The 14,930-nt window shown below is 45.1% G+C and overlaps 1 protein-coding gene across 3 annotated transcripts in view; it reads left to right on the forward strand.

Annotated features, from left to right (window-relative positions):
* LOC106594219 (C-terminal-binding protein 2) overlaps window positions 1–14,930 on the forward strand; it is a 360,185-nt gene that overhangs the window by 156,309 nt on the left and 188,946 nt on the right. Inside the window, exon 1 of one of the 3 annotated variants that reach the window (XM_045701165.1) lies at window positions 12,469–14,530. The exons of 1 other annotated variant lie outside the window; for it this stretch is intronic. In XM_045701165.1, the coding sequence (XP_045557121.1) occupies window positions 12,511–14,530 (2,020 nt within the window). In that variant the 5' untranslated portion in view covers window positions 12,469–12,510. Of the gene's footprint in view, window positions 1–12,468; window positions 14,531–14,930 lie in introns of those variants that run through there. One more of the 3 variants, XM_045701164.1, reaches the window with a different exon arrangement.

Here is a 14,930-nt window from a genome sequence, read left to right on the forward strand (position 1 = left end):
ACAATAGCTGTTGTTCTACTATGAATGAGGGGTACAGGACAGTAGCTGTTCTACTATGAATGAGGGGTACAGGACAGTAGCTGTTGTTCTACTATGAATGAGGGGTACAGGACAGTAGCTGTTCTACTATGAATGAGGGGTACAGGACAGTAGCTGTTCTACTATGAATGAGGGGTACAGGACAGTAGCTGTTCTACTATGAATGAGGGGTACAGGACAGTAGGTGTTCTACTATGAATGAGGGGTACAGGACAGTAGCTGTTGTTCTACTATGAATGAGGGGTACAGGACAGTAGCTGTTGTTCTACTATGAATGAGGGGTACAGGACAGTAGCTGTTGTTCTACTATGAATGAGGGGTACAGGACAGTAGCTGTTGTTCTACTATGAATGAGGGGTACAGGACAGTAGCTGTTGTTCTACTATGAATGAGGGGTACAGGACAGTAGCTGTTCTACTATGATTGAGGGGTACAGGACAGTAGCTGTTGTTCTACTATGAATGAGGGGTACAGGACAGTAGCTGTTGTTCTACTATGAATGAGGGGTACAGGACAGTAGCTGTTGTTCTACTATGAATGAGGGGTACAGGACAGTAGCTGTTGTTCTACTGTGAATGAGGGGTACAGGACAGTAGCTGTTGTTCTACTATGAATGAGGGGTACAGGACAGTAGCTGTTCTACTATGAATGAGGGGTACAGGACAGTAGCTGTTGTTCTACTATGAATGAGGGGTACAGGACAGTAGCTGTTGTTCTACTATGAATGAGGGGTACAGGACAGTAGCTGTTCTACTATGAATGAGGGGTACAGGACAGTAGCTGTTGTTCTACTATGAATGAGGGGTACAGGACAGTAGCTGTTGTTCTACTATGAATGAGGGGTACAGGACAGTAGCTGTTGTTCTACTATGAATGAGGGGTACAGGACAGTACCTGTTGTTCTACTATGAATGAGTGGTACAGGACAGTAGCTGTTCTACTATGAATGAGGGGTACAGGACAGTAGCTGTTGTTCTGCTATGAATGAGGGGTACAGGACAGTAGCTGTTGTTCTACTATGAATGAGGGGTACAGGACAGTAGCTGTTGTTCTACTATGAATGAGGGGTACAGGACAGTAGCTGTTGTTCTACTATGAATGAGGGGTACAGGACAGTAGCTGTTGTTCTACTATGAATGAGGGGTACAGGACAGTAGCTGTTCTACTATGAATGAGGGGTACAGGACAGTAGCTGTTCTACTATGAATGAGGGGTACCGGACAGTAGCTGTTGTTCTACTATGAATGAGGGGTACAGGACAGTAGCTGTTCTACTATGAATGAGGGGTACAGGACAGTAGCTGTTCTACTATGAATGAGGTGTACAGGACAGTAGCTGTTGTTCTACTATGAATGAGGTGTACAGGACAGTAGCTGTTCTACTATGAATGAGGGGTACAGGACAGTAGCTGTTGTTCTGCTATGAATGAGGGGTACAGGACAGTAGCTGTTGTTCTACTATGAATGAGGGGTACAGGACAGTAGCTGTTGTTCTACTATGAATGAGGGGTACAGGACAGTAGCTGTTGTTCTACTATGAATGAGGGGTACAGGACAGTAGCTGTTGTTCTACTATGAATGAGGGGTACAGGACAGTAGCTGTTCTACTATGAATGAGGGGTACAGGACAGTAGCTGTTGTTCTACTATGAATGAGGGGTACAGGACAGTAGCTGTTGTTCTACTATGAATGAGGGGTACAGGACAGTAGCTGTTGTTCTACTATGAATGAGGGGTACAGGACAGTAGCTGTTGTTCTACTATGAATGAGGGGTACAGGACAGTAGCTGTTCTACTATGAATGAGGGGTACAGGACAGTAGCTGTTGTTCTACTATGAATGAGGGGTACAGGACAGTAGCTGTTGTTCTACTATGAATGAGGGGTACAGGACAGTAGCTGTTGTTCTACTATGAATGAGGGGTACAGGACAGTAGCTGTTGTTCTACTATGAATGAGGGGTACAGGACAGTAGCTGTTGTTCTACTATGAATGAGGGGTACAGGACAGTAGCTGTTGTTCTACTATGAATGAGGGGTACAGGACAGTAGGTGTTCTACTATGAATGAGGGGTACTGGACAGTAGCTGTTGTTCTACTATGAATGAGGGGTACAGGACAGTAGCTGTTGTTCTACTATGAATGAGGGGTACAGGACAGTAGCTGTTGTTCTACTATGAATGAGGGGTACAGGACAGTAGCTGTTGTTCTACTATGAATGAGGTGTACAGGACAGTAGGTGTTCTACTATGAATGAGGGGTACAGGACAGTAGCTGTTCTACTATGAATGAGGGGTACAGGACAGTAGCTGTTCTACTATGAATGAGGGGTACAGGACAGTAGCTGTTCTACTATGAATGAGGGGTACAGGACAGTAGCTGTTGTTCTACTATGAATGAGGGGTACAGGACAGTAGCTGTTGTTCTACTATGAATGAGGGGTACAGGACAGTAGCTGTTCTACTATGAATGAGGGGTACAGGACAGTAGCTGTTGTTCTACTATGAATGAGGGGTACAGGACAGTAGCTGTTGTTCTACTATGAATGAGGGGTACAGGACAGTAGCTGTTGTTCTACTATGAATGAGGGGTACAGGACAGTAGCTGTTGTTCTACTATGAATGAGGGGTACAGGACAGTAGCTTTTGTTCTACTATGAATGAGGGGTACAGGACAGTAGCTGTTGTTCTACTATGAATGAGGGGTACAGGACAGTAGCTGTTGTTCTACTATGAATGAGGGGTACAGGACAGTACCTGTTGTTCTACTATGAATGAGTGGTACAGGACAGTAGCTGTTCTACTATGAATGAGGGGTACAGGACAGTAGCTGTTGTTCTGCTATGAATGAGGGGTACAGGACAGTAGCTGTTGTTCTACTATGAATGAGGGGTACAGGACAGTAGCTGTTCTACTATGAATGAGGGGTACCGGACAGTAGCTGTTGTTCTACTATGAATGAGGGGTACAGGACAGTAGCTGTTGTTCTACTATGAATGAGGGGTACAGGACAGTAGCTGTTGTTCTACTATGAATGAGGGGTACAGGACAGTAGCTGTTGTTCTACTATGAATGAGGGGTACAGGACAGTAGCTGTTCTACTATGAATGAGGGGTACAGGACAGTAGCTGTTCTACTATGAATGAGGTGTACAGGACAGTAGCTGTTGTTCTACTATGAATGAGGTGTACAGGACAGTAGCTGTTCTACTATGAATGAGGGGTACAGGACAGTAGCTGTTGTTCTACTATGAATGAGGGGTACAGGACAGTAGCTGTTGTTCTACTATGAATGAGGGGTACAGGACAGTAGCTGTTGTTCTACTATGAATGAGGGGTACAGGACAGTAGCTGTTCTACTATGAATGAGGGGTACAGGACAGTAGCTGTTGTTCTACTATGAATGAGGGGTACAGGACAGTAGCTGTTGTTCTACTATGAATGAGGGGTACAGGACAGTAGCTGTTGTTCTACTATGAATGAGGGGTACAGGACAGTAGCTGTTGTTCTACTATGAATGAGGGGTACAGGACAGTAGCTGTTCTACTATGAATGAGGGGTACAGGACAGTAGCTGTTGTTCTACTATGATTGAGGTGTACAGGACAGTAGCTGTTGTTCTACTATGAATGAGGGGTACAGGACAGTAGCTGTTGTTCTACTATGAATGAGGGGTACAGGACAGTAGCTGTTGTTCTACTATGAATGAGGGGTACAGGACAGTAGGTGTTCTACTATGAATGAGGGGTACTGGACAGTAGCTGTTGTTCTACTATGAATGAGGGGTACAGGACAGTAGCTGTTGTTCTACTATGAATGAGGGGTACAGGACAGTAGCTGTTGTTCTACTATGAATGAGGGGTACAGGACAGTAGCTGTTGTTCTACTATGAATGAGGTGTACAGGACAGTAGGTGTTCTACTATGAATGAGGGGTACAGGACAGTAGCTGTTCTACTATGAATGAGGGGTACAGGACAGTAGCTGTTCTACTATGAATGAGGGGTACAGGACAGTAGCTGTTGTTCTACTATGAATGAGGGGTACAGGACAGTAGCTGTTGTTCTACTATGAATGAGGGGTACAGGACAGTAGCTGTTGTTCTACTATGAATGAGGGGTACAGGACAGTAGCTGTTCTACTATGAATGAGGGGTACAGGACAGTAGCTGTTGTTCTGCTATGAATGAGGGGTACAGGACAGTAGCTGTTGTTCTACTATGAATGAGGGGTACAGGACAGTAGCTGTTGTTCTACTATGAATGAGGGGTACAGGACAGTAGCTGTTGTTCTACTATGAATGAGGGGTACAGGACAGTAGCTGTTGTTCTACTATGAATGAGGGGTACAGGACAGTAGCTGTTGTTCTACTATGAATGAGGGGTACAGGACAGTAGCTGTTGTTCTACTATGAATGAGGGGTACAGGACAGTAGCTGTTGTTCTACTATGAATGAGGGGTACAGGACAGTAGCTGTTGTTCTACTATGAATGAGGGGTACAGGACAGTAGCTGTTCTACTATGAATGAGGGGTACAGGACAGTAGCTGTTCTACTATGAATGAGGGGTACAGGACAGTAGCTGTTGTTCTACTATGAATGAGGGGTACAGGACAGTAGCTGTTCTACTATGAATGAGGGGTACAGGACAGTAGCTGTTGTTCTACTATGAATGAGGGGTACAGGACAGTAGCTGTTCTACTATGAATGAGGGGTACAGGACAGTAGCTGTTCTACTATGAATGAGGGGTACAGGACAGTAGCTGTTGTTCTACTATGAATGAGGGGTACAGGACAGTAGCTGTTCTACTATGAATGAGGGGTACCGGACAGTAGCTGTTGTTCTACTATGAATGAGGGGTACAGGACAGTAGCTGTTGTTCTGCTATGAATGAGGGGTACAGGACAGTAGCTGTTCTACTATGAATGAGGGGTACAGGACAGTAGCTGTTCTACTATGCAGCCCTCGTTCTCTCCCTTCATCCTTCACCAACATGTGTGACCTGCACCAGTCACTGACTGACATAATGATGCATGGTTGGAAAGTAGGAGGGGTACCATGTGCTTTTTCCTCTCCTTCTTTCTCTCTCCCTCTCTCTCTCTCTGTCTCTCTCTCATCTCTCTCTCTCTCGCTCTCCCTGTATCTCTCTCTCTGTCTCTCTCCTCTCTCTGTCTCTCTCTCTCCTCTCTCTCTCTCTCTCTCCCTGTATCTCTTTCTCTCTTCCTCTCTCTTTCTCTCTGTATCTTTCTCTCTCTCTCTTTTCTATCTCCCTCTCTCTCTTCTCTCTCTCTTCTCTCTCTCTCTCCCTCTGTCTCTCTCCTCTCTCTCTGTCTTTTTCTCCTCTCTCTGTCTCTATCTCTCTTCTCTATCTCTCTCTCTCTCTTCTCTATCTCTCTCGATCTCTCTTTCTCTCTCTGTATCTTTCTCTCTTCTCTCGATCTCCCTCTCTCTTCTCTCTTCTCTCTCTTCTCTCCCAAGACTCTTGTTAGAATGTAAAAAAAGCCTGGAGGCTTGTTAAAACTTTATATACTGTACAATCACAGTAATTGACTAGAATGTTCAAGTTCCCCAGTCATGCTCGTAATTTATGAAGTCCCTATGAAAGTTTAATAGCTGAAAGGTTTCTTACAGTCAGTCAACACTATCTAAATCATTCCAGGGCTGTCTCACACTCTCTCGCTCTCTCGCTCTCCATCTCTCTCTATCAATTCAATTTAAGGGCTACATTGTTATGGAAAACATATGTTTACAAAGCTAGTGGAATATAAATATACAATAAAAATGAACAGTAAATATTACACTCACAAAAGTTCCAAAAGAATAAAGACATTTCAAATGTCATTATGTCTATACACAGTGTTGTAATGATGTACAAATAGTTAAAGTACAAAAGGGAAAATAAATAAACATAAATATGTTGTATTTACAATGGTGTTTGTTCTTCACTGGTTGACCTTTTCTTGTGGCAACAGGTCACAAATCTTGCTGCTGTGATTGGTCACTGTGGTATTTCACCAGAGAATTGATCAGATAATTGATCTGATGCGCTCCAGAGCACCTAAACCTGCCGTTGTTTCTTGGTGTGCAGCAGTTCTATCGCATTAATATGTTTTATGGGAAAAGGGTTGGAAACAGGAGTCTCCGTAATGACAGTCTAAACAGACTACCTACAACTGGTAAACAGCAGTCTCCGTAATGACAGTCTAAACAGACTACCTACAACTGGTAAACAGCAGTCTCCGTAATGACAGTCTAAACAGACTACCTACAACTGGTAAACAGCAGTCTCCGTAATGACAGTCTAAACAGACTACCTACAACTGGTAAACAGCAGTCTCCGTAATGACAGTCTAAACAGACTACCTACAACTGGTAAACAGCAGTCTCCGTAATGACAGTCTAAACAGACTACCTACAACTGGTAAACAGAAGTCTCCGTAATGACAATCTAAACAGACTACCTACAACTGGTAAACGGAAGTCTCCGTAATGATAATCTAAACAGACTACCTACATCTGGTAAACGGGAGTCTCCGTAATGACAATCTAAACAGACTACCTACAACTGGTAAACAGAAGTCTCCGTAATGACAATCTAAACAGACTACCTACATCTGGTAAACGGGAGTCTCCGTAATGACAAATCTAAACAGACTACCTACAACTGGTAAAGAGCAGTCTCCGTAATGACAATCTAAACAGACTACCTACAAATGGTAAACAGGGGTCTCCGTAATGACAATCTACGGTGCATTCGGAAAGTATTCAGACCCCTTGACTTTTTCCACATTTTGTTACGTTACAGCCTTATTCTAAAATTGATTAAATTGTTTTTTTTCCCCCTCATCAATCTACACACAATACCCCATAATGACATCACAATACCCCATAATGACATCACAATACCCCATAATGACATCACAATACCCCATAACGACATCACAATACCCCATAACGACATCACAATACCCCATAATTACAAAGAAAAAACTGGTTTTATTACATTTACATAAGTATTCAGACCCTTTCTCAGTACTTTGTTGAAGCACCTTTGGCAGCGATTACAGCCTTGAGTCTTCTTTGGGTATGACGCTACAAGCTTGGTACACCTGTATTTGAGGAGTTTCTCCCATTCTTCTCTGCAGATCCTCTCAAACTCTGTCAGATTGGATGAGAAGCGTCGCTGCACAGCTATTTTCAGGTCTCTCCAGAGATGTTCAATCGGGTTCAGGTCTGGGCTCTGGCTGGGCCACTCAAGGACATTCAGAGACATTTCCCGAAGCCACTCCTGCTTTGTCTTGGCTGTGTGCTTAGGATCGTTGTCCTGTTGGAAGGTGAACCTTCTCCCCAGTCTGAGGTCCTGAGTGCAGGTTTTCATCAAACATCTCTCTGTACTTGGCTCCGTCCGATCCTGAAGAGTCTCCCAGTCCCTGCCGCTGAAAAACATCCTCACAGCATAATGCTGCCACCACCATGCTTCACCGTAGGGATGGTGCCAGGTTTCCTCCAGACGTGATGCTTGTCAATCTTGGTTTCATCCGATCAGAGAATCTTGTTTCTCATGGTCTGAGAGTCCTTTAGGTACCTTTTGGCAAAGTCCAAGCAGGCTGTCATGTGCCTTTTACAGAGGAGTGGCTTCCGTCTGGCCAGTCTACCATAAAGGCCTGATTGGTGGAGTGCTGCAGAGATGGTTGACCTTCTAGAAGGTTCTCCCATCTCCACAGAGGAACTCTGGAGATCTGTCAGAGTGACCATCAGGTTGTTTCTCACTTCCCTGACCAAGGCCCTTCTCCCCCAATTGCTCAGTTTGGCCGGGCGGTCAGCTGTAGGAATAGTCTTGTTGGTTCCAAACTTCTTCCATTAAAAACTTCTTAGGGCTAGAGGTCCCGCTAACTGGAGGGTGCGCAATTCAAATAAATAATCATTAAAATGATGGATTTTAAACATTTATGTACATGTCTTATATCGGCTGAAAGCTTAAATTCTTGTTAATCTAACTGCACTGTCCGATTTACAGTAGCTATTACAGCGAACAACATGCCATGCGATTGTTTGAGGACGGCGCCCCACATCAAAATATTTTTCCACCGGCACAGGTTTCATACATTCACAAATAACGATTAAATATTCACTTACTTTTTGAAAATCGTCCTCTGATTTGTCATCCAAAGGGTCCCATCTATAACATGTAGTGTCGTTTTGTTAGATAAAATCCTTCTTTATATCCCAAAAAGTCTAGTTAGTTGGCACCATCGATTTGAGTAATCCACTTGTTCAACCTGCAGAGAAAGGAATCCAAAAATCTACCCCTAATCTTTGTTTCAACAAGTCAAAATACGTTTCTATTTACTCCTGAGATACCCTAAAATGTAATCAAACTATAATATTTCTTAAATAAGTATGTTCAATAGGAAGCCGATTTTAACAGGTGCGTAATGTCTTCATAGCGCGGGCAAAAACAAATTTCCAAGACAGTGTCCTTCTGCTAAAACTGATATTTCTTCTTTGTTTTTGAAGTTACAAGCCTGAAACCTTGAACATATATTGCTGACACCCTGTGGAAGCCATAGGAATTGCATCCCAGGGAGCTAATTTTCAATATGACCTTTCTCTTGAATTTCTAAGAGGGTGGTCTCTCAAAAAAATAATTCTGGTTTGTTTTTCTTTGAATTTTCTCCTACCATATCTATTGTGTTATATTCTCCTACATTTTTTTAAACATTTCTAAAAACTTCAAAGTGTTTTCTTTCCATTGGTACCAATTATATGCATATCCTGGCTTTAGGGCCTGATCTACAGGAAGTTTACTTTGGGCACGTCATTCAGACAGGAAGTGGAGAAAAAAAGGGGCCTAGCCCTAAGAAGTTAAAGAATGATGGAGGCCACTGTGTTTTTGGGGACCTTCAATGCTTCTGAAATGTTTCCGTACCCTTCACCAGATCTGTACCTTGACACAATCCTGTCTCGGAGCTGTACAGACAATTCCTTCGACCTCATGGATTGGTTTTTGCTCTGACATGCACTGTCAACTGTGGGACCTTATATAGACAGGTGTGTGCCTTTCCAAATCATGTCCAATCAATAATATTTCCCACAGGTGGACTCCAATCAAGTTGTAGAAACATCTCAAGGATGATCAATGGAAACAGGATGCACCTGAGCTCAATTTCGAGTCTCATAGCGAAGGGTCTGAATACTTATGTAAATAAGGTATTTATGTTCTCTATTTTTAAGAAATGTGCAAAAATTTCTAAAAACCTGTTTTCGCTTTGTTATTATGGGGTATTGTGTGTAGATTGATGAGGGAAAAATATGTTTAATACATTTTAGGATAAGGCTGTAACATAACAACATTTGGAAAAAGTCAAGGGGTCTGAATACTTTCCGAATGCACCGTATATGTATAAACATTTTACTGATTGACACATTTATATTTATGTTTATATTTATATATTTGACATCTTTCACTTTTACTCCACTACATTCCTAAAGAAAATAATGTACTTTTTACTCCATACCCAAAAGTACTGGTTACAGTTTTAATGCTTAGCAGGACAAGAAAATGATCTGACGGACTCACTGAACACATACTTCCTTTGTAAATGATGTCTGAGTGTTGGAGCGTGCCCCAGGCTATGCGTAAATTAAAGAAAAAAGAAAATGATACCATCTGGTTTGCTTAATATAAGGAATGTGAAATTATTTATATTTTTACTCTTACTTTTGATAGTTAAGTATATTTTCGCAATTACATTTACTTTTGATACTTAAGTATATTTAAAACCAAATACTTGAACATTTTTACTCAAGTAGTATTTTACTGGGTGACTTTCACTTTTACTTGAGTCATTTTCGATTAAGGTATCTTTACTTTTACTCAAGTATAACAATTGAGTACTTTTTCCACCACTGCATTCCGCCGATTCTGTTGAAAAACGTTTCTTAAACGGAAGCAAACGAACAAAACGGGGATAAACCTGAATTTGCCCAATAGAAACTCTCTTTTGCAACTGTTAGACTACTGATTACCCCCTAGATCAGCTAGATGCAGGCAAGAATCTCACTGTCTGTCCTTGTGTCACTGTCTGTCCTTGTGTCACTGTCTGTCACCTCAAATTTGCCTCTCGACCTGTGTGCACCTACGTTGTAAACTGTCATTCATAGGCTAGGTTGTTGCAACCACATGATGGGTATAGGGAAAATTGGAGTCTCATGTAGTACTACACTGTACTGTACTATATCTAGCTAGCGTTAAGCTGTACTGTACTATATCTAGCTAGTGTTACGCTGTACTGTACTATATCTAGCTAGTGCTACACTGTACTGTACTATATCTAGCTAGCGCTACACTGTACTGTACTATATCTAGCTAGCGTTAAGCTGTACTGTACTATATCTAGCTAGTGTTACGCTGTACTGTACTATATCTAGCTAGTGCTACACTGTACTGTACTATATCTAGCTAGCGCTACACTGTACTGTACTATATCTAGCTATCACTACACTGTACTGTACTATATCTAGCTAGTGCTACACTGTACTGTACTATATCTAGCTAGCACTACACTGTACTATATATAGCTAGTGCTACACTGTACTGTACTCTATCTAGCTAGTGCTACACTGTACTGTACTATATCTAGCTAGCACTGTACTGTACTATATCTAGCTAGTGCTACACTGAACTATACTATATCTAGCTAGTGCTACACTGTACTGTACTATATCTAGCTAGCACTGTACTGTACTATATCTAGCTAGCGCTGTACTGTACTATATCTAGCTAGCACTGTACTGTACTATATCTAGCTAGCACTGTACTGTACTATATGTAGCTAGCACTGTACTGTACTATATCTAGCTAGTGCTACACTGTACTGTACTATATCTAGCTAGCGCTACACTGTACACTACAGTATCAGACTGCACACTACACTGTAGTACCTGGTAGGGCTGGGAATTGCCAAGGACCTCACGATACAATATTATCACGATGCTTAGTTGCCGAAACGTATTGCGATTCTCACGATTCTATATGTATTCCAATTCAATGCTGTGATTTGATGTTCTGAACATATCGCTCACTATATGTCTGCTGCAGAGAGACAAGAGAGACCCGTGAGAAAAACGAGTTTTGATCAGTCACGGAAATAAAAGTGCTGAAAACATATTGTCTTAATTTAAACCATTTAAAAAAGAAGATGAGAACACGCTATAGAATACAAAATACCAGTTGAAAAAGAATAAAATAATTTTACGATATGTTGTCCAAAATAATATCCTGATATGCAAATGCATCGATTGATTTTTTACCCCGTTACTAGTATTTGGTTCATGTGATGTCACAGGGGGCAGTGAAGAATGCTAGTAGATACCATATACTTACAGTCATTGCGCTAACGCTAGTTCGCGTTGGCTTGCAAAGACCTCACATTTCCTTCATACTGGACACAGACATAAACAAAATGGTGTCCGTGAGTTCATCTGACTCTTGGGGTTAGCAGATAAAGGGCTTCATTGCCAAAATCCCAAAGTATCCCTTTAAGAAGCAGATAAAGGGCTTCATTGCCAAAATCCCAAAGTTTCCCTTTAAGCAGGTTTTATTTGGACTCTAATCCTTCACTGCTGTGCTTAGGAGAGGAGAGGAGAGGAGAGGCTGGTGAACTGAACCCTCCTTCCTGCTAGAGAAAAGGATCAACCCCATTGGATTAGCCTGACCCTTCCTCCTCCATTGTAGCTCCATGACTACCGCATGTTTTTTTTTTAACCCAAGTTTCCCCACAATCCTATGTGAACGTGACACCAGCCCAGTACAAGCATGGTCTCTGGGGTTCACGGTAAAATGAAATAGCAGGCCTTACAAGGTGGGTTTTTGTGTGTGTGTGTGTGTCTGTGTGTGTGTGTGTGTGTGTGTGTGTGTGTGTGTGTGTGTGTGTGTGTGTGTGTGTGTGTGTGTGTGTGTGTGTGTGTGTCTGTGTGTATACAGTGTGGGGTTTTGTGTGTGTGTGTGTGTGTGTGTGTGTGTGTGTGTGTGTGTGTGTGTGTGTGTGTGTGTGTGTGTGTGTGTGTGTGTGTGTGTGTGTGTGTGTGTGTGTGTGTGTGTGTGTGTGTGTGTGTGTGTGTGTGTGTGTGTGTGTGTGTGTGTGTGTGTGTGTGTCTGTGTGTATACAGTGTGTGTGTGTGTGTGTGTGTGTGTGTGTGTGTGTGTGTGTGTGTGTGTGTGTGTGTGTGTGTGTGTGTGTGTGTGTGTGTGTGTGTGTATATACAGTGTGGGGTTTTGTGTGTGTGTGTGTGTATATACAGTGGGTGTGTGTATATACAGTGTGCGGTTTTGTGTGTGTGTGTGTGTGTGTGTATATACAGTGTGTGTGTGTATATACAGTGGCTGTGTGTTTGTCACGTCCCCGTTCATTTGCCTCCTCATGGCGTTGTGTTTCCAGGTGTGAATAATTTAGTGATAGCCTGGCTGTGTGAAGCTACATGACAGCACAGCCTTCAGGGGAGAACCGTTACCCCTCCGGTCCGGTACTCGGATGGACTAGTGAGGGACAGTTTAGGGACATAGGGGAACGACAGAGTCTCTGTCGTCACGAAGACGCCGTCACGATTGAGGGGCGCAGGAATTCTGTGGCGCTGGTAGGGGGCGAGGGCGGGGTCTGGTATGAGCTGCCTCACGAACTACGACCCCCTCCCTCAGACTTTTTACCTCAGAAGGACGGAGCCATGTACCCCTACCAGATCTACCAACTCTACCCAGAGAGACATGGACAACCACTTCCACACACCCTGGTGAGGAAGAACTCAGTACCCGAGCTGAGTAGCCTCTATCTCAGGCAAATGATGGCAGCCAGGGCTTCTTCCGTGGTTCCTCCAGCTCAACAGAATTACTACCAGACTGAACTCCCGCCGGACAACACAGCCCCGGCTATGACTGCTACTACTGCTGTTACCAGGAGCTTATCTCCTCGTTGTCCTGAAGACGGCTCTTCCTTATATAGGGCCAGCCAGCAGCAGCATCACCTGCTTAACAGATCAGCGTCGCATTATGGGATGTCCGGGCTCACCGGTGGACAAGGGGGGTTTAGAGCTGGTGTTTCTACTGCGTCTGCCTGGGATCAAGGACACGCCATGTCCGCCCCTCCTCTCCCAGCTCTTACTCCTGCCCCAGGCCCTCCCCCTCCTCCTCCTCCTCCTCCTCCCTCTCCCACTCACAACGAGCTCAGCCGGTCGTACCGGGAAGCCAAGATGATCCCAGACTTCCAGCACAGCATTGGTGTCTGCAGGGCTCCATCTCCTGCCTGCTACGGGGTCCAACCCCCACTTCCTGTTTACGCTGCGGCCCAGCCTCAGCCTCTCCCTTCTCTTTCTGCTTATCACCCTCCCCTCTACAGTGCCATCTACAACCTCCCTTTGGACCCCCGGGTTGGTGTTGGACAGGCTGCCGCAGCCACCAGTCTCATGGTGGACCCAGCTACCCAGCAACACAGACACATGGACGGTTCCCTCCAACGCTACGGTGCTGTAGCATCCCAGAGGCTTCCCTACGACCCGGGATACGACCCCGGCTCTGCCATGGTCCAACAACAACAACACCCTAGCGCGGCGTTGAATATGGATCCCAAGAGGATGGTGGACCCAGGGTTCCTGGCGTTCCTCAGAGCCGAGGGTCTAGCGGACAGCACCATCAGCTTACTACTCCAGCAGGGCTTTGACTCCACCTCTATGCTGGGGGTCATGGAGGATCATGACGTCCGTTCTATAGCCACTAATCTGGGCCAGGCCCGAGCTCTGTCCAGCGCGGTGCTTCGCTGTAAACAGCAGCCTGGGGAGTCGGCCTTAGCCGCTCAGCAGCGCATTAGAGGCCGCTCCAACAGCTTCGGCCACACCAACAACCTCTACATGCAAGGGATGCATAACATGACCCAGGGGATGAGCAGCATGGCCATGGACCCCCACACGATGCATCAGCAGCCCCCCACCACCCTCCAGACCTTCAGCCCCAGGATGGGAGAGTTCCTGGGCAGGAGACCCAACAGCGCCCCATCTCAACACCTCCTGGAGACCACCACGTACGGAGCACCCCGAGGGACCTTCCCCGTCAGCTCCGGGGGATACGGTAACGCCGTCACCCAGGCAAGACCGCTATCCATGTACAACGCCCACACCGGCATCGCCATGTCCGCCCTGCAGCACCAGCAGCCTACTGCCACCAACACCCCCGGAGGAATGGCCCCCAAAACCTTCTCTGGTTCTTACTCCCCCATGGAGCTCATGAAGAGAGCCCCCAATATGCCCCCCATGTCACCTGGGGTGGTTCAGAGCCCCCTGCACAGCCCCCAGCTGCTGAGGAAGGGGACGTCCAATGCAGGGGAGAGCGGTGTGGTCGTAGCAGCGTCGTCCACCTCCCACCAGATACAGACCCTTAACAACAACAGGACGGCAGGACGGAGGACGGGACCACCTGTCATTGTTTCTACCATGGCTGCCTCGCCTGATACAAGTAACCACAGTCCTCTGACCTCGCTATCCCTCCTCTCCTCTCCTCTCCTCTCCAACTCCTCTCCAACTCCTCTCCAACTCCTCTCCAACTCCTCTCCAACTCCTCTCCTCTCCAACTCCTCTCCTCTCCAACTCCTCTCCAACTCCTCTCCAACTCCTCTCCTCTCCAACTCCTCTCCAACTCCTCTCCTCTCCAACTCTCCTCCTCTCCTCCTCTCCTCTCCAACTCCTCTCCTCTCCAACTCCTCTCCAACTCCTCTCCTCTCCAACTCTCCTCCTCAACTCCTCTCCAACTCCTCTCCTCTCCAACTCCTCTCCTCTCCAACTCTCCTCCTCAACTCCTCTCCTCTCCAACTCCTCTCCTCTCCAACTCCTCTGACCTCGCTATCTCTCCTCTCCAA

Source organism: Salmo salar, chromosome ssa18 (assembly GCF_905237065.1).
Source record: "Salmo salar chromosome ssa18, Ssal_v3.1, whole genome shotgun sequence".
In the NCBI taxonomy this organism is placed as follows: Eukaryota; Metazoa; Chordata; class Actinopteri; order Salmoniformes; family Salmonidae; genus Salmo; species Salmo salar.